General features: G+C 46.6%; 1 protein-coding gene across 1 annotated transcript; it reads left to right on the top strand.

Annotated features, from left to right (window-relative positions):
• The first annotated feature begins 2,781 nt into the window (after positions 1 to 2,781).
• Positions 2,782 to 14,715, top strand: LOC135524996 (zinc finger homeobox protein 3-like). The gene is given in 9 exon segments (XM_064952791.1): positions 2,782 to 2,902; positions 2,959 to 3,189; positions 3,225 to 3,418; positions 3,630 to 3,647; positions 3,800 to 4,183; positions 4,355 to 4,583; positions 8,332 to 8,582; positions 9,509 to 13,132; positions 13,235 to 14,715. Coding segments are annotated over 9 exon segments (5,298 nt in total). The 3' UTR covers positions 13,481 to 14,715.
• Positions 14,716 to 20,616: the final 5,901 nt, after the last annotated feature.

Here is a 20,616-nt window from a genome sequence, read left to right on the forward strand (position 1 = left end):
GCAAAGGGACCAGGACGACTGATCCATGTAAAGGAAAGAATGAATGGGGCCAGCAAGGGCATTGAAGATGAAACGTGGCTGGGTCTTTCAGCATGACAATGATCCCAAACACACCGCCTGGGCAACGAAGGAGTGGCTTCGCAAGAAGCATTTCAAGGTCCTGGAGTGGCCTAGCCAGTCTCCAGATCTCAACCCCATAGAAAATCTTTGGAGGGAGTTGAAAGTCTGGGCAACAGCCCCAAAACATCACTGCTCTAGAGGAGATCTGCATGGAGGAATGGGACAAAATACCAGCAACAGTGTGTGAAACCCTTGTGAAGACTTACAGAAAACGTTTGACCTCTGTCATTGCCAACAAAGGGTATATAACAAAGTATTGAGATAAACTTTTGTTATTGACCAAATACTTATTTTCCACCATAATTTGCAAATAAATAAATTAAAAATCCTACAATGTGATTTTCTGGATTTTTTTTCTCATTTTGTCTGTCATAGTTGAAGTGTACCTATGATGAAAATTACAGGCCTCTCTCATATTTTTAAGTGGGAGAACTTGCACAATTGGTGGCTGACTAAATAATATTTTGCCCCACTGTATCCATTGATTACTCCCCAACCCTGGTGTTTTATTTCAAGCATGCGTCTGATGGTACAGATGATACAAGGTGTATGAGTTCGATATACTGTATATCCACAACTCAACTGTATTTGGCCTATAAATCTACATTTCACTTAAGCATTTTTGTGTCAGAATGTATCAATTATTCCATCCCTTTCTTATTTTCTATAACATCCAATATCAGCATTACAATGATAATCCATTACTTCCCTATTTTCTCCCTCCATCCTTCATCCTCTCCTCCGTAGTCTACTGCTCCCACTCTTTCCCCTTCCTCTCCTCCGCTCCGCCGCATCCAATTGATGCTGTCTGCGCAATTACGCACATGCGCAATGAGATGTTTTAGCCATTTGCAGGAAACCAACTAGCAGGAATAATAAATAGCTAAGTGTTTTTCTCTCCTATATGATCAGACCTAACTGTGCCTTTCCCCTTCCGTCCCAATGTTTACAGTAGATATAGCTTTAAGAAGAAGATTTTAGGAACATAGACTGTTATGCTGCTCTCTCTGGTTCAAAGGTAATATGTGGATGTTCAGTAGACCCTCTGTGTGACTGGATTACTTCAGCTCCAAGGAGTCCGCAGACGACAGACACCGCCGTACAGATGTGAGTCTGCGTATTTTTCTAACTGTCGGCGAAATCCCCGACAGCCCATGTAACCCAGTAATGAAAGCTGCATGGGTTCGTTGTTGACGGCTACTGGTGCCTGTTATATCAAAATTTGTATTACTTTATTATAGCCTAACCTAGACATAATTATTCTACAGACCAGCGGACTGTTTATCTTAACGCAAATGTGTTTGTTTCGTCAGTGCGAGTTTTGAGTGTCACCTTTGTTTGGCTGTGGTTGTTGACTGGAAAGAAGAGCGCTGTGCCTTTGTAAACTGGTGCGGGCTGTTTGTACTCGTTCTCTCTAAAGTAGGCTAAAAGAAGACAGAAGTAGGCTACAATAAGATTAACATCGCCAAAGTCACCATTCCAGTTAAATAATGTATGTCTGTGTCAGCCGGTGTAAGTTGGTTACCAGCAGCAGTTGCAGGCTACTGTCAGAGATACAGTAGTTCCACCACGTTTTTTAGTATTTTCTGGGGGCCATTATTTGGACATAGCCCTAGGTTATTGATCTATCTGTGTGGAAATGAACACTTTAGGGCCAGGGGAGCAGCTATAAGTTGGAGAGTCTTGCCAATGCCTACAAGTCTGTTGGTTATTGTGTTGCAGTAACAAAGTTATTGGTAGTGTATATGCATTTCTTAATTTATTCACAGTATTTATGTGAATACAACAAAAAAACAATCTGCCTCTCTCAGGTGGGGTAGCAATGTGTGGCTTTTGTAGGCACTGTTATGAACAGTGGTGAGGGAAGGAGAGGAAGAAAGGGAGGACAGGAGAGAGAACCTGAAAAGAGCCCCAAACTGTTATCCCATCCACCCCTGACCCTGGAAGTGATTGATTCCCTGTGAGGGGTTGTCCTCTCGAACCTTAGCCCTGACCCCAGCCAAAGAGCCCCCCACCTTGATCCAGACAGAGACAGAGCAGTGCAGAGGGGACTGCAGGCAGAGAGGAGACCCCGGGAGGGGAGAAGGTTGGACACTCGAAAGGAGGCAGACTAGAGGAACAGAAGCTAAAGGAGAAGAAGGAGAAAGAAAGATTGTTGCTGGTGGATGACAGAGAGGAAATGGTGGGGAGAGAGAACCTTGCACCAGCCTTTAGTAGCAAAGACAGAGAAAGAAAGGAGGAGAAACAGAGGGACGAGGCCATCTCAAACCAAAGCCAAATGTAGTCTATTACCTCGACGGAGCCAGCTCTGCCTCCTGCACAGTTATGGCCAGTGTCACACTGAACAATAACACCCTCATCACTTCTTCCTCTTCTCCAAAATGCTCTACCTTTTTTCCCTCATCTCCTTCCCTGCCTGAGTCCACCAGCACACCTGTTACAGATGTTAGGAGGGCAGACACCACTCACACTTCCCTTATTGCCAATGGAGACACCGCCTAAGTTCCAAAACCAAACAACAACCCGAAAGAGACAGATGGAAAAAGAGAGGGATATGGAGAGATAGAAGGAGATAAGGATAGAGAGGGAGATGAGAACTTAAAGACCGTTTCTAAATACCTCCACCCTTCTCTGTCCTCTCCTGGCTCACTGAACAGTCACATGGCCTTGATGCACTCCTGGAACTCCTGCAAGATGCTCAAATGCCCCAAATATAACTGGTACTACAAGTCCCAGCAGACACTGCATGCCCACCTCAGAGAAAAACACCCTGCATCTGGGGGCTTGTGTGTGTGGAGGGTCAAGGGTGTGTGTGTGTGTGTGTGTGTGTGTGTGTGTGTGTGTGTGTGTACTGTAGCATGGGGAAGGCCCACCCTCATCTGTCCCGGGGAGAGAGTTATGTCTGTGAGTACAAGCTCTACCGCTGTGGTGTGTGGGATTACACGACCCCCTGTAAAGGAAACCTCAGCATACACATGCAGTCAGACAAACACCTCAGCAACGTACAGGTAGCAGGACACACACACCCTGCGCACGGCACACACACACACTCCGCACACAATGGGGGCTATGCTGTCAGAGACACGGCAGGCGAACAGGGATACGGACGCACACACCCCACAGTCACACAGCCCCCTGCACACACAACACACCCTACCCCAGCCAGCCCCCTTCCCAGGGTAAGAGGTGGCGGTGTGAGGTGTGTGATTATGAGACCAGCATTGCCTGGAATCTTTGCATACACATCACCAGCGAGAAACACATGCCTAATGTGCTGCGCCTGAAACAAACACACAACGTGTTGCAGAGAAGCTACTACCTGGCCCACTGCAGGTGTCTGCCTCCTCAACTCACACACAACATAGGGGAGAGACCACACACACATACTCAATAACTGTTCTGTTGGGCTCTGTTCACTGGCACATCAAGTTAGGTTGATACTTGATTATATCCATGCTTATATGTACAGTATGTTTTCTCACGGCCTGTTTGTGTGCTGTGTATTCTAGGTGGGGAACAGTCTTTGGGTATGCATCAACTATCAGCAGAGGAGCCAGTCGCCCCAGATTCAACTCTGAACCCCTCCCCCTCTCATCCTCCCTCCTCCTCACCATCCCCTTCTCCCCCTCCTCCACTGTCTCTCTCCCCCTCTTCTCCTCTTTCCTGTGGTGTGTTCCAGTGCCTGGTGTGTTCCAGTTTCTCCTCTGACAGTCTGTAGTCTCTTATGTCTCACCTGAGTGCCCCCTGCTCCCTGCCTCAGTCTGAGTGGCGCTCTCTGATGGCTGGAGGCTGCTACTGCAGGCTGTGTGGCTACAGCACCGCCCTCAGGGCTAACTTCACCCTGCACTGCCAGACAGACAGACACAGGGCCCAGTACCAGCTGGCGTCCCACCTCTGGGAGAAGGGGAAGGCCGGGGACAGGGAGGAATTTGGGAAGTTGGTTGCTACAGGCAACCCAGTCCAGCTGAAGTGTAACTTGTGTGACTTCCAGACCACCAGCTTGGAGAAACTGAAAATACACAGCATCAACCCCCAACACCAGGCCAGCCTCAGAGTCTACAGGGTCAGTACACACACACGATTTGGAGACCTGTTTCATTGTTGTACTTGGACTATAAGATTATTTCTAAATATCTGGCATATAGACAGCAAATAAAGCACAGGGACCAGATGTATTTAGTGCATCTTTCTCTCCGTCACAGTCTAACCCCAACCTATCACCCTCTCTCTCTAGTTCTTACAGCAGTATGACACTGCAGTAGATGGAGGGTCCTGGTTGTTCCACTGTGTCCTGTGTAACTACTCCTCCTGTTCTAAACTCCACCTATTGAGACATACCCACTCCCCTGGTCATCAGAAGAGGGAGCTTCACTACTTGCAGTTAGTGAGAGGGAGGAGCCTGGAGGAAGGGGAGGGGCTAGCAGCTACTTTCACCATTAGGAAGTGTCCCAGTCCTGAGACAGGTAAGAGACTTTGCTGGTCATTTCCAAATCCCTCCTATCTGAAGTGTGCACTTGTTCAGTTCCCCTGATGAATTTAAAAGTTTATGATTAATTAATGCATTGGCAAGAGGGAGTTTCAACCATATTTGTACACCAGTCCAGAACAAGTTGACGAATAGAATGGAGAAAATGATCTGCAGGCCTATAATGTCAACGGAGAGAAGAAACCTGGAGAGATGGAGCAGGGTGAAGAGAGAGTGATAGAAAGAGAAGGAATGATTGATTATGGTCAGGGATCTATTGGGTTAATTGGTTTGTCGAAACAAGCTCGTTACATCCCATATTGCCCCTGACAATGCTAACTTGAGACATCACCACTGAGACACTGCTATTGAACTTTAATGTTCTAGAATATAGATTTAAAGGGTCAGTTACCCAGACTAAAAAGCACTGTCAATAGAGATTCTCCGGCATGATTTTTAGTCTAGCAGCACTAGGCTTAATCAGAACCCGGGAAATCTTCCCTCAGTGTATCAATCAAATACATTTATAAAGCCCTTTTTACATCATCAGATGTCACAAAGTGCTTATACAGAAACCCAGCCTAAAACCCCAGAGAGCAAGCAATGCAGATGTCTACGCACTGTGGCTAGGAAAAACTCCCTAGAGAGACAGAAACCTCGAGAGGAACCAGACTCTGAGGGGTGGCCACTCCACTTCTGGCTGTGCAATGTGGAGATTATAAGAGTACATGGCCATTAAGGCCATATCGTTCTTCAAGATGTTCAAACGTTCATAGATGACCAGCAGGGTCAAATAACAGTGGTTATAGAGTGTGCAACAGGTCAGCACCTCAGGAGTAAATGTCAGTTTCTGTTCATAGCCAAGCATTCAGAGGTAGAGAGAGCAGGTGCAGTAGAGAGAGAGATAGATGGAGAGAGCAGGTGCAGTAGAGAGAGAGATAGATGGAGAGAGCAGGTGCAGTAGAGAGAGAGATAGATGGAGAGAGCAGGTGCAGTAGAGAAAGAGATAGATGGAGAGAGCAGGTGCGGAAGATAGAGATAGATGCAGAGAGCAGGTGCAGTAGAGGGAGAGATAGATGGAGAGAGCAGGTGCGGAAGATAGAGATAGATGGAGAGAGAGAGAGCAGGTGCGGAAGATAGAGATAGATGGAGAGTACCTTTCTGATGACTCTAATTTCCTCTAGTCTAACTGTCAGGATTAAATCCGGTCTAACTCAGTCTGCGACTCTATTAATTAAACAGTCAATACCAGGTATTCAGTCTGAATGAACTGGTCTGAACCCCAGAAGGTTTCCTAATAGAAAATGTATACTGGATCAATTAGTATACAGTATGTGTGTGTGTTGCTGTGTATTAACATACAGTACCAGTTTGGACACACTTTATATTTACTATTTTATACATTGTAGAATAATAGTGAAGACCTCAAAACGATGAAATAACACATATGGAATCATCTAGTAACTAAGTATTAAATAAATATAAATATATTTTATATTTGAGATTCTTCGAAGTTGCCACCAATTGCCTTGATGACAGCTTTGCACACTCTTGGCATTCTCTCAACCAGCTTCATGAGGATGTCACCTGGAATGCATTTCAATTAACAGGTGTGCCTTGTTAAAAGTTAATTTGTGGAATTTATTTCCTTCTTAATGCCTTTTGAGCCAATCAGTTGTGTTGTGACAAGGTAGGGGTGGTATACAGAAGATAGACCTATTTGGTAAAAGACCAAGTCCATATTATGGCAAGAACAGCTCAAATTTTATTTATTTTATTTTATTTCACCTTTATTTAACCAGGTAGGCAAGTTTACAATTGCGACCTGGCCAAGATAAAGCAAGCAGTTCGACACATACAACAACACAGAGTTACACATGGAGTAAAACAAACATACAGTTAATAGTACAGTAGAAAAATAAGTATATATACAATGTGAGAAAATGAGGTGAGATAAGGGAGGTAAAGGCAAAAAAAGGCCATGGTGGCTAAGTAAATACAATATCGCTAGTAAAACACTGGAATGGTAGATTTGCAGAAGAAGAATGTGCAAATTAGAAATAGAAATAATGGGGTGCAAAGGAGCAAAATAAATAAATAAATACAGTAGGGGAAGAGGTAGTTGTTTGGGCTAAGTTATAGATGGGCTATGTAAAGGTGCAGTAATCTGTGAGCTGCTCTGACAGCTGGTGCTTAAAGCTAGTGAGGGAGATAAGTGTTTCCAGTTTCAGTGCTTTTTGTAGTTCGTTCCAGTCATTGACAGCAGAGAACTGGAAGGAGAGGCGGTCAAAGGAGGAATTGGTTTTGGGGGTGACCAGTGAGATATACCTGCTGGAGCACGTGCTACAGGTGGGTGCTGCTATGGTGACCAGCGAGCTGAGATAAGGGCAGACTTTATCGAGCAGGGTCTTGTAGATGACCTGGAGGCAGTGGGTTTGGCGACGAGTATGAACCGAGGGCCAGCCAACCAGAGCGTACAGGTCGCAGTGGTGGGTAGTATATGGGGCTTTGGTGACAAAACGGATGGCGTTGTGATAGACTGCATCCAATTTATTGAGAAGGGTATTGGAGGCTATTTTGTAAATGACATCGCCGAAGTCGAGGATTGGTAGGATGTTTGGCAGCATGAGTGAAGGATGCTTTGTTGCGAAATAGGAAGCCAATTCTAGATTTAACTTTGGATTGGAGGTGTTTGATGTTTGATGAAGCAAGATAAACTACAGTCCATCAATACTTTAAGACATGAATGTCAGACATTCTGGAAAATTTGAAGAACTTTGAACTTTTCTTCAAGTAAAGTCACAAAAACCATCAAGCGTTATGATGAAACTGGCTCTCATGAGGACTGCCACAGGACAGGAAGACCCAGAGATACCTCTGCTGCAGAGGATAAGTTCATTAGAGTTACCAGCCTCAGATTACAGTTCAAGTAACAGACACATCTCGACATCAACTGTTCAGAGGAGACTGTGTGAATCAGGCCTTCATGGTTGAATTGCTGCAAAGAAACCACTACTAAAGGACACCAATAAGAAGAAGAGACTTTCTTTGATCCAAGAAACACAAGCATTAGACAGGTGGAAATCTGTCCTTTGGTCTGATAAATCCAAATTGGAGATTTTGGGTTCCAACCGCCATGTCTTTGTGAGATGCAGAGAAGGTGAACGGATGATCTCTGCATGTGTGGCTCCCACCGGGAAGCATGGAGGAGGAGATGTGATGGTGTGGGGGTGCTTTGCATGTGACACTATCTGTGATTTATTTAGAATTCAAGGCACACTTAACCAGCATGGCTACCCCAGAATTCTCCAGCAATACGCCAATCCATCTGGTTTGCGCTTAGTGGGACTATCATTTGTTTTTCAATAGGACAATGAAACAAAACACACTTCCAGGCTGTGTAAGGGCTATTTGTCCAAGGAGAGAGATGAAGTGCCTCATCAGATGACCTGGCCTCCACAATCACCCGAAGTGTTCAGCATATGTGGGAATTTGTTCAAGACAGTTGGAAAAGCACTCTTCGTGAAGCTGGTTGAGAGAATTCCAAGAATGTGCAAAGCTGTCATTAAGGCAAAGGGTGGCTACTTTGAAGAATCTAAAATATATTTTGATTTGTTTAACACTTATTTTTTTGGTTACTACGTGATTCCATATGTGTTATTTCATAGAAGAAAAATATAGAAAAAACCTTGAATGAGTAAGTGTGTCCAAACTTTTGACTAGTACTGTATGTGTTACCTTTCTAGGTGGAAGCATTGAGGAGGAGGGGGAGAGGAGAGATTCCCTTTCTCCAGCCAAGCGATCGTTCTCTGGGCTGGAGGAGACACAGAGCCCCCTCTCTCCCAAACGCCCCACAACAGACCAGCGCTCTACTCACCAACAGGCTACTGGCAAGTGCCCACTGTGCCAGGACACACTGGTATACACACACCTGAGACGCCACCTCATACTCACACACAGTGTGGTCCAAGACTGTGTGGACAAGCTCATGAGTGTGGTAAGTGTGTGTGTTTCTCTGTGTGTGTTCTAGCTACCTTTTCTTAGCAGAAGGGCAGTCAAGCTGATGGAGCTCGTGTTTAGTATCTCCAGCAAACAAATAGTGCTCATTTTTATCCACATCACCAACCTTCATTACTTTGCCCTGCATGATCAGTGCTCTTTGTCTCCCTCTTTGACCCCCTCTTCCTATTTCCCCCTCCATCCCTCTCACACAACCTCTCCTCTCATCTCTCTCACCCTCTCCCTACTCCCTTTTTCTTTACTGACTTTTCTTATCTCTCCATCTTCTCTCACTTTCTCTATCCCTCTCTTTCCACTCTCTATCTCTCCATCTTTCTTTCTACGACCCCTTGTTCTTTCTCTATTCCCATCTCTCCACCCCTAGTTCTGTCTCTGTCTCTGTCTCCCCTCCCCAGCCCCCCCGTTTTCTCTCTGTACCCCACCCCCCATTCCTCCTCCCCCTCTTTCTCTCTGATAATAGCATAGGTTCATTAATTCAGACTTGGATCATGATGGCCATTATGTTCCGGGCTTTCCAATGTCTCTGTCTAGATTAAGCCTGACCTTCACTCTCTCACTGGGGCATATACGTTGTGTGTGTGTGTGTGTGTGTGTGTGTGTGTGTGTGTGTGTGTGTGTGTGTGTGTGTGTGTGTGTGTGTGTGTGTGTGTGTGTGTGTGTGTGTGTGTGTGTGTGTGTGTGTGTGGTTGATTTAAAAACACTCTTGATTTGGTTTTCCTCCATCTATTATTAGTGTGTAATGGGAGAATGAGGTGATGTAGACAATAAAGGAGCATCACTATTATTATTCCATCTGCACTATCAAACAGGAAAGACACTGTTTTGACTGACTATAAAGGCAATCAGTCATCTGGATAGATTCAGACTGACGTTTTAAACCTTTGTTGTTGGTTTCTTTTCCAGGTGGCAGTGGAGCTGCCAGAGATTCTGCAGAAAGTGACACTGCAGATGGAGTCCCACTCAAATATAAAGGAATCTCAAACAAACGATTGCAACACAAACAGCTCTTACACGAAGGAATCCCTCACAAATGACTCTCAAACAAACGACTACCATACAAAAAAAGAAAAAGTAATCACAGCCAAAGATGTCCCTGCTCTTCTGACTCCTCCCTGTGAGGACCAGCACCCAGTAGAGGACAACACCTCTCACCTCCTTGAGTCCCCCAGCTCTCCCCCTTCCACACCCACTCTTTCCTCTCTCTCCCCCAGCAACCTCCCTTCATCCACCTTACCCCTGTCTCCTCCCAGTGATGCCCCTCCCCCCTCTGATTGTCATGGCTACAGGTTTTGCTGCAGCAGGTGCAGTCTAGCGGTCCAAAGGCAGAACCACACCATGAGGGCGGCGACAGAGTGCCACCTCTGCCCCAGACGGTGCCGCAGCCAAGAGGCCCTGCAGAGACACCTGCTCAACACACACCTACAGGACCTACACCTACAGGGTACATACCCTGACCAGAGTGGAGCACACATCCAACAACCAATCAGCCTGGTGGGGGAGGAAGAGGAGGGGGAAAGTATGAGTGAAAAAGAGACAGATAAGAAAGAGGAAGATGATGAGGAGGGGGAGGGAGAGCAGGGAAAGGGAGATGAAGGAGTGGATGAAAAGGATGACCCAGATGAGGAGGAGGAGAGGCCCAGTTCAGGGGTTGGTGACAGTGACCAGGGTTCAAGGCAGCAGGAGGAGAAGGAGGCAGGGTCAGAACCCAACCCCTTCAGCAAGGGCTCCAACCCCACTCTGGAGCGGTTTTTGGACCCGGCTCAGCCCTACAAGTGTTCCTTCTGCTGTGAGTCCTTCACTCAGAGATCCATCCTGCCCGTCCTCTATAACTCTCTGTCCCACCAAGCCAGAGCCAGATGGGTCCTGCAGGACTCCAGCCCCAGTTCCCCTGACACCTGCTGCAGCCCGGACCCAAGTTCCTACCGCTGCAGAATGTGTCGGGTGGCTTACAGCCAGAGTTCCGCCCTGGACATTCACCTCTGCTCTGTACTGCACCAGACACGAGCCCGTGGAGCTCGGACCCAGCTATCACTGAAACCCCACACCCTCCAAACCCTAGTTCCAGCCTTGGTTCAGACCACTGCCTCCAGCCGTTCACCAGGGGGAGGAGAGGTATCTACCAGGGGAACCCCCCCAACAGCCACCAGATCATCCCCTTCCTCCCCAAGTCCCTGTTCCTCCCTCATTGAAGCCCAGCTGAGTGTGGGTGTCTCTGGGAAGGCTGAGGGCCACCAGGCTAAGAGGCGGAGAGTAGAGGACCTGACAGCAGCTGGAGGACAGCAGGACCTAACGTTACTCCAACAGCAGTTAGCCCAGGCCCAGATGCTACAACAGCAACATAAGTTAGCCCAGGCCCATATACAGGAACACACAGTCCTCCTCCAGCCCCAGCTCTTTAGTCCAACACTGCTCCCGCACCTCCCCTTACTGCAGCAGAACCTCTTAAAGCAGTTCCTCCCTTCAGCAGCAGAGAGTCTCCAACAGAGGAACCTCCTCTCTCCACTCCAGTTCTCCCCAGACAGCCTGTTTCCTCTACAGCAGCAGATGCTCCAGTCCTTCTACCTCTCTGGAGATCTGCAGCTCAACCCTAACATGAACATTAGTCAGATCACCTCAGCTCTCTCCCTCCAGACCATCGCTGCCCTCTCCTCTCAGACAAATGGGCTTAAACATCCCTCTCCAAAGCTGGTGACAACTAGCATCCAGTCTCCAGTCCGGCCCCCGAAATGTGAGACCCAGGCTGAGACAGCTGACAGTGACTCCCCCCTTCACCAGATGGAGAAAGAGTCAAACCCATCCTCATCTCCTGAGGGAGGTGGAGAGATGCAGGAGAGCGAGAAGAGGGATGGAGCAGAGAAGACCCTCAGAGTTCTGCTGGAGAGATATGGCTGGGAGCTGGCCCTGCAATCCAATCAGAGCAGACAGAGACAGCAGAACAGAGAGATGGAGGGATGCCTGGAGGAGGAGAAGCAGTGTGGAAAATGTGGGAAGCTGTTCTCTGACTCTCTGATCCTGAAGAGCCATCAGGAGTTTGTTCACCATCAAATTATCAATCCGGTAGTGTTGGAGACGTTCTCCAGACAGTATGACTGCCTCTACCCCTTCACACCCTTCCCAGTGGGGGACAATGATAATACTGTTGTTGCACATCTAACCCCAGCCACAGCACTTGTACTTGCACCCTTACACCCAGCACCAGTCTCAGATTCAATCTTTGACCAAGCCCAATCCCTCTTCCAAGCCTCCATAGGTCCAGATCAAGCTGTACCCACCACACCAGCATCTGTACCTGTAACCTTGTCCACAGACCAAGCTCCAGTTAATTCCTTCTGCCCAGCCCAAGCCTCACCAACACCCTCTCCTCCTCCACCCTCTTCCCAAACACAACCACTTCCAGAGCAGCAGCAGGACACTACGACATCGACAACCACCCCTGCCCCCTCTCCAACTATCATACCCCAGTCCAATCTCTCCATGCATTTCCCCTTATCCCAACTCCCCATGCCCCCTCTTTCTTTACCAAGCCTCTCCACTCTTCCCTTCCCCATAGACCTCTCTCTCCTCCCCCTTGGTCTAATGCAGCCCATAGTACTCCAGTCTATGCTTCAGTACCAGTCCCTGTTATCATCTGGCCACCAACCACCCCTTTCCCTATTCACCAACGCTCACTCCACCCACAAACCATCTCTAACCTCATACACTAACACACACTGTGATCCTAGTCCATCTCTAACCTCATACACGAACACACACTGTGATCCTAGTCCATCTCTAACCTCATACACGAACACACACTGTGATCCTAGTCCATCTCTAACCTCATACACTAACACACACTGTGATCCTAGTCCATCTCTAACCTCATACACTAACACACACTGTGCTCCAAGCCCATCTCTAACCTCATACACTAACACACACTATGCTCCAAGCCCATCTCTAACCTCATACACTAACACACACGGTGCTCCTAGCCCATCTCTAACCTCATACACGAACACACACTGTGCTCCAAGCCCATCTCTACCCTCATACACTAACACACACTGTGATCCTAGTCCATCTCTAACCTCATACACGAACACACACTATGCTCCAAGCCCATCTCTAACCTCATACACTAACACACACGGTGCTCCTAGCCCATCTCTAACCTCATACACGAACACACACTGTGCTCCTAGCCCATCTCTAACCTCATACACGAACACACACTGTGCTCCTTGCCCATCTCTAACCTCATACACGAACACCCACTGTGCTCCTAGCCCAGCCCTGCCCTTTCTGAAGCGTAGGCTGGAGGAGGGGACAGTGGTAACGCCTATGAGGGATGTGATGGATGGTGAGAGAGAGGAAGAGGGAGTTAGAGAGGGTGATGAGCAGAGGAGGGATAGGCGTCAGAGGACCACCATCAGTTCAGAGCAGCTAGAGGTTCTGTACCAGCGCTACAGTCTGAACTCCAACCCAACCCGCTCTGTACTGGAGGGCATCACCAGGGACACAGGCCTGAAGAAACGTGTAGTGCAGGTACTCTATCATTCTCACAGTAACATTTCTATAGTTATGTAATGGTGATCATGTTTTGTGTAATAACATGTAATACTGCTGTGTTTGTCTGTACTTCATCAGGTATGGTTCCAGAACACCCGGGCTCGTCAGAGGAAGGGCCAGCTCCAGACCCTGGGGAGAGGAGGAGGTCTGTGTCTGGGTGAGAACCACAGGCGCTGTCCGTTCTGCAGGGCTCTCTTCAAGGCTCAGAACGCCCTGGACGCCCATGTCAGGGCCCACCACTGTTCACAGACTGACAGAGCTGCCTATGGCTCATTTAATCAGATGGGTCCTGCAGATGACTCCAGCTTCTCTCACAACCATTGATCCTACAGAGACAGGGAGGGTCACTCTGTCTCCATCCAGCCTTTTCCCTCTCTCTCCCAGCATCCTCCTCTCTCTCCCTCCCTCCATCCCTCCCCAAGCCCGTTTCATCCCTCCCCAAGCCCATGGGGCGTCGCCACTGAGAGAAAATACATTTCTGGGAAAACCGATTTGTCCTTTGACCTGAACAAACCCCAAATTGAAGAGGAGGAGAAAGAAAAGAAAGAGCATCTGTCAGTAAAAATATTCCCTTTGTCTGACCAGGCTCATGAGGGTAACTAGCAATCTGTTGTCTCTGGGATACAATTATGGAATGGCGAGCTTCAACGTTCAAGACTGTGACCAGAACACCAGTCCAAGTCTGTCTGAGTGTGGATAGGCATGTACTGAGACAGCAGCAGAGGCCGCATACCCAGATGACCCACCAGCAGGTTGCCCAACTCCGTCTGCTACAGGGAGCAACCCAGCCCCCTGCGATGTGAGGGCCTGGCATGCAGGGTAGTGCAGGTGTGGTTTCAGAATAACCGGGCCAAAGAGAAGAGGACCAGGAGCCTTAGAGTCGACCCAACCACAGGATAGAGAGAGACTGCAGAGGACAGGGGAGAGAACACACAGTCATGAACCAAGTGCACGTCAGTCACAACAATGAACCAACCACAGACACAGCCATGAACCAACCTCACAAAGAGCGATGAACCAACCACACACACAGCCATGAACCAACCACATGCCCAAGAAGCCAAAGAGCATTCTACCAGTGTACCTCATCCCCTCCTCAGCCCAAAAACATCACAGGGCATACCTCCTAGAGCTTTAAGACACAACTCCTCTGTTCCTCCCTCTCTCCTCCTGTCCTTTCTTCCAACTGATACCTCAGGAGTTAACCCCTCCATGCCAACAGATGTCCCTGTCGAGACCATATCATCTGGAGAATCAGGAAATGGTATGTAATCTTCCCACTTCTGTTTAAAGACTTTACTAGTGTTGTAGTTCTGTTGCAAGTACGAACAGATTCTATCAAGATAGTCTAAGATAGTCTAAGACGTTTGGTGTATAGAATGTTCTTTCAAAGTAAAAGAACTGAAGGAAACAAAAGCCACTACAGAAAACAAAAATAAAGAATATTCTTCACAAAGAGCTTCTGCAAAGACTGGCTTGGATTCCAAAGCTTGTAACCAAAACCTTACATGTCCTTGGATTGTGTTGTCAACATGGTGGTTTTCATTTCCTGAACTGCAGTACAGACCATACAGTGAAGGGTAGATCTGAGACCGGTGTAGTACCAGGTGTGCGGCAAAAGACTGACTGGCCTATGTGGTGAAACACAAACGAGAATCTGACACCAGACCTCTAACCTTCTCAAGCCAATGGTGACTCTATTGCACATGTAAATGTTCCTTATGTGGATAATAGGCCAAATAGCACTGAGATAAGTCCACTTAAGTCCACTTTGTCCTTTAAGAAGCTATTTTGATCATGTCCAACCAATATATGTCACACCCACTCCAACCAAACACTACATTGTTTAGTAAATGTTAATGAATATGAATATTATGGATTGACGGTTGTTGTTATGCTTTGATAAGACAAGTGTTGTTTTGTGGTTTATGAGAACATAATGTATGCGTTATGATGTGGAGTTTAGGTAAGATGTTACCACGCACTCTAACCATCTCTCTCTGTGTATGACGTCTTCTTACTCTCTCTGCATTAATATTACTGTAGTAATTATGATAATAACAACAGTAATAACTATGCTAATATATAATGCTTTAAATCACAACCCAAAGACATAATAGCACTGTAATCATTGGTGCATAAAGCCCACAAAAAGAACTTGATAATGTATCATTGAATGATGGAAAGAAGAGAGACTATAAGAACTGTTGTATAAGAACTGCTGTATAACAACTGCTGTATCTGCCTCTTCACCAGGCCACTGGTGACTGTATACTGAAATCTCCATGCAACCTACTGCTGTAATAGGATGGAGTAGCACTTCTCAAAGCCAGACTCCCCAGGCCCTAGTGCACTGGGTAGAATAGTACTCAGTAGGGAACCAACCCCCAGCCCCTAGTGCAATGGGTAGAAGAGTACTCAGTAGGGAACTAACCCCTAGTGCACTGGGTAGAAGAGTACTCAGTAGGGAACCAACCCCTAGTGCACTGGGTAGAAGAGTACTCAGTAGGGAACCAAACCCAGCCCCTAGTGTACTTAGTAGAAGAGTACTCAGTAGGGAACCAAACCCCAGCCCCTAGTGTACTTAGTAGGGAACCAAACCCCAGCCCCTGGTGTACTTAGTAGAAGAGTACTCAGTAGGGAACCAAACTCCAGCCCCTAGTGTACTTAGTAGAAGAGTACTCAGTAGGGAACCAAACCCAGCCCCTAGTGTACTTAGTAGAAGAGTACTCAGTAGGGAACCAAACCCCAGTCCCTAGTGTACTTAGTAAAAGTACTCTACTCAGTAGGGAACCAAACCCCAGCCCCTAGTGCACTGGGTAGAAGAGTACTCAGTAGGGAACCAACCCCTAGTGCACTGGGTAGAAGAGTACTCCATAGGGAACCAACCCCCAGCCCTTAGTGTACTTAGTAGAAGAGTACTCCGTAGGGAACCAAACCCCAGCCCCTGGTGTACTTAGTAGAAGAGTACTCAGTAGGGAACCAAACCCCAGCCCCTAGTGTACCCTGAACCAAACCCCAGTGTACTTAGTAGAAGAGTACTCAGTAGGGAACCAAACCCCAGCCCCTGGTGTACTTAGTAGAAGAGTACTCAGTAGGGAACCAAACCCAGCCCCTAGTGTACTTAGTAGAAGAGTACTCAGTAGGGAACCAAACCCAGCCCCTAGTGTACTTAGTAGAAGAGTACTCAGTAGGGAACCAAACCCCAGCCCCTAGTGTACTTAGTAGAAGAGTACTCAGTAGGGAACCAAACCCCAGCCCCTAGTGTACTTAGTAGAAGAGTACTCAGTAGGGAACCAAACCCAAGCCCCTGGTGTACTTAGTAGAAGAGTACTCAGTAGGGAACCAAACCCCAGCCCCTGGTGTACTTAGTAGAAGAGTACTCAGTAGGGAACCAAACCCCAGCCCCTAGTGCACTGGGTAGAAGAGTACTCAGTAGGGAACCAACCCCTAGTGCACTGGGTAGAAGAGTACTCCGTAGGGAACCAACCCCCAGCCCTTAGTGTACTTAGTAGAAGAGTACTCCTGGTGTACTTAGGGAAACAAACCCCCAGCCCCTAGTGTACTTAGTAGAAGAGTACTCTTAGTAGAAGAGGGAACCAAACCCCAGCCCCTGGTGTACTTAGTAGAAGAGTACTCAGTAGGGAACCAAACCCAGCCCCTAGTGTACTTAGTAGAAGAGTAGGGAACCAAACCCAGCCCCTAGTGTACTTAGTAGAAGAGTACTCAGTAGGGAACCAAACCCAGCCCCTGGTGTACTTAGTAGAAGAGTACTCAGTAGGGAACCAAACCCCAGCCCCTGGTGTACTTAGTAGAAGAGTACTCAGTAGGGAACCAAACCCCAGTCCCTAGTGTACTTAGTAAAAGTACTCTACTCAGTAGGGAACCAAACCCAGCCCCTAGTGTACTTAGTAGAAGAGTACTCAGTAGGGAACCAAACCCCAGCTCCTAGTGTAATCAGTAGGGAACTACTTCAGAGCCATTGCAGTAGAGTGGTTGAAATTCTTTCCTCCTCGATGTAACCAACCAGATAGATTGTTTCAGCTCAGTCTTTGAGGACGTCCAGTACTCAGTTTGCTCCTCAGTCTTTGAGTAGGGAACCAAACCCCAGCCCCTGGTGTACTTAGTAGAAGAGTACTCAGTAGGGAACCAAACCCCAGTCCCTAGTGTACTTAGTAAAAGACGTAGGGAACCCAGTTTGCTGCTCAGTCTTAGAGGACGCCATTCCAGTTTGCTGCTCAGTCTTTGAGGACGTCCAGTTTGCTGCTCAGTCTTTGAGGACGTCCAGTTTGCTGCTCAGTCTTTGAGGACGTCCAGTTTGCTGCTCAGTCTTTGAGGACGTCCAGTTTGCTGCTCAGTCTTTGAGGACGTCCAGTTTGCTGCTCAGTCTTTGAGGACGTCCAGTTTGCTGCTCAGTCTTTGAGGACGTCCAGTTTGCTGCTCAGTCTTTGAGGACGTCCAGTTTGCTGCTCAGTCTTTGAGGACGTCCAGTTTGCTGCTCAGTCTTTGAGGACGTCCAGTTTGCTCCTCAGTCTTTGAGGACGTCCAGTTTGCTGCTCAGTCTTTGAGGACATCCAGTTTGCTGCTCAGTCTTTGAGGACGTCCAGTTTTCTGCACAGTCTTTGAGGACGTCCAGTTTGCTCCTCAGTCTTCTGCTCAGGGGACGTCCAGTTTGCTGCTCAGTCTTTGAGGACGTCCAGTTTGCTGCTCAGTCTTTGAGGACGTCCAGTTTTCTGCTCAGTCTTTGAGGACGTCCAGTTTGCTGCTAAAGTATTTTGTAATATTGCAATAACTGTTATAACATCCATGATGCAGTTTATAACCTGATCTTTAATTCTGATGTTATCAAAGAGATTCTTGGGGCTCCAGTATTTACTCATTAATGAATTACTATGTGACAGTGGTTTCTAAACAAATCTACAAAGAAAATACTTCTATACTAAAGATCCTGCATAGCTATGCTTTGCAGGTTAGATTGTATCTAGCCCTAAACCTTCCACAGGTCTGTGTACCAGTCTGTTTCTGCTCTTGTGTCACTGGCTTGTTTAGTCATGTAGCTAGCCATGTTTGTCTCTGCTTTAGGCCAGGCAACAATGTAGCCATGTAGTGACATAGACACGTATCCATGCAGCCATGTAGCTGAGTAGCGACATAGTCATGTAGCCACATAGATTGTAACAATGTAGCCATGCAGTGGAACTGGACACAGAAACCAGGCTAATCTTCCAAAGGATGCTAACTAACCCAGTTTTAGCTCTAAAACCAACCACAATACCAATGATCTTTTTCTGTACTGAAATTCCAAATACTGTACTACATGGCAGTTATGTACATATTGTTGTTTTGTTCCTTTTCCTCAGTTTATCATTTAACTGTAAGATGTAAATATTGTTTTTTATTGTTCCCGGAGGCTGTTGCCATAGTGATAACCAAAATATACCTGTGTTGTGCACCTGTCCCAGTCTCTTGCTGAAAAAAATATATGATGAATATTAATGACCTCGCATGAACTGCTGCTAACGCTGGGATGGGTATGGAGAGGGTATATGTGTGTGTGTGTAGGATATATAATGTTTATTACCTACTTGTGTATGCATATTTGATGCTGTGGGTTTACAGGGAGGAGGTTTAAGGAGGGGGGATAGTAGGATGTAATGTCATGCACTGGAGTATCAGCGATCCTGGGGGAGGGGTCAGGGAGAGAGAGTAGAGAGGGGGGGAGAGACCAAAAGGGTTATAATGTCATTGGCATTGTTGTGTATGTAGGCTCATTTAGATTTAAATTGGTTCTGTGTGAGCAGAGGAGAAAAGCCAGTTCATGTTTATTCATGAGTCTCTTGGCTCAGCCACCAGTTAAAGACACAGGACTCTGTTTTCACTGATAACACCCCCACTCCAGCCTCAACCCCCGCACAAGCAGATTATTTTTCATGATTTATCTGTAAGTGTATGTGTTTTTGTTTGTGTATTTCACATTATCAAGGTATCAGGTTTTTATTCATCTCTAGGGATCCCAGTACAGTCACTGTCCTGATGGTGAGCTGATTGATGGAATACTACACTGCAATAGGAATACTACACTGCAATGGTGTACAGTATTAATAGTACACACACACACACACACACACACACACACACACACACACACACACACACACACACACACACACACACACACACACACACACACACACACACACACACACACACACACACACACACACACACACACAGTGGATGTCATTGAGGGAGAGTTTACTCAGAACTTCAACAGGTATAGAGTAGTGTTTATTAGAAGATGTGCTCTATATCCATCTTCTTGAGGATTTCATAATGGTCGCTAGGCGAGAGAGATTGCCTGGTAACAGTCTATTTACAATGTGAATGTTCTGAAACAAAACCACATTCTCTCCACAACATCTGAAGGCTATATATTGTAAGAGTGGCAGAAATGTCTGCTTTACAGGAGCATCTTAAAGGTGTAGTTCACATAGATAGAATTACACATATGTATCTACCTACCAACAGTTGAAGTCGGAAGTTTACATACACTTAGGTCGAAGTCATTAAAACTTGTTTTTCAACTACTCCACACATTTCTTGTTAACAAACTATGGTTTTGGCAAGTCGGTTAGGACATCTACTTTGTCCATGACACAAGTCATTTTTCCAACAGTTTTTTACAGACAGATTATTTCCCTTATAATTCACTGTATCATAATTCCAGTGGGTCAGACGTTTACATACTCTAAGTTTTCTGTGCCTTTAAACAGCTTGGAAAATTCCAGAAAATGATGTCATAGCTTTAGAAGCTTTTGTTGGGCTAATTGACATCATTCGAGTCAATTGGAGGTGTACCTGTGGATATATTTCAAGGCTGACCTTCAAACTCAGTGCCTCTTTGCTTGACATCCTGGGAAAATCAAAAGAAATCAGACAAGACCTCAGAATTGTTTTTAGACCTCCACAAGTCTGGTTCATCCTTGGGAGACATTTCCAAACGCCTGAAGGTACCATGTTCATCTGTACAGACAATAGTACACAACTATAAACACCATGGGACCATGCAGCCGTCAAACCGCTCAGGAAGGAGACTCGTTCTGTGTCCTAGAGATGAACATATTTTGGTGCGAGAAGTGCAAATCAATCCCAGAACAACAGCAAAGGACCTTGTGAAGATGCTGGAGGAAACAGGTACAAAAGTATCAATATCCACAGTAAAACAAGTCCCATATCGATGCTTTGTTGCAATATAGGAAGCCGATTCTAGATTTAATTTTTGATTGGAGATGCTTAATGTGAGTCTGGAAGGAGAGTTTACAGTCTAACCAGATACCTAGGTATGCTGGACGGGCGGGCTGGTGCGGGCAGTGATCGATTGAAGAATATGCATTTAGTTTTACTTGCATGTAAGAGCAGTTGGAGGCCACGGAAGGAGAGTTGTATGGCATTGAAGTTCG

This window comes from Oncorhynchus masou, chromosome 31 (assembly GCF_036934945.1).
Source record: "Oncorhynchus masou masou isolate Uvic2021 chromosome 31, UVic_Omas_1.1, whole genome shotgun sequence".
Classification (NCBI taxonomy): Eukaryota; Metazoa; Chordata; class Actinopteri; order Salmoniformes; family Salmonidae; genus Oncorhynchus; species Oncorhynchus masou.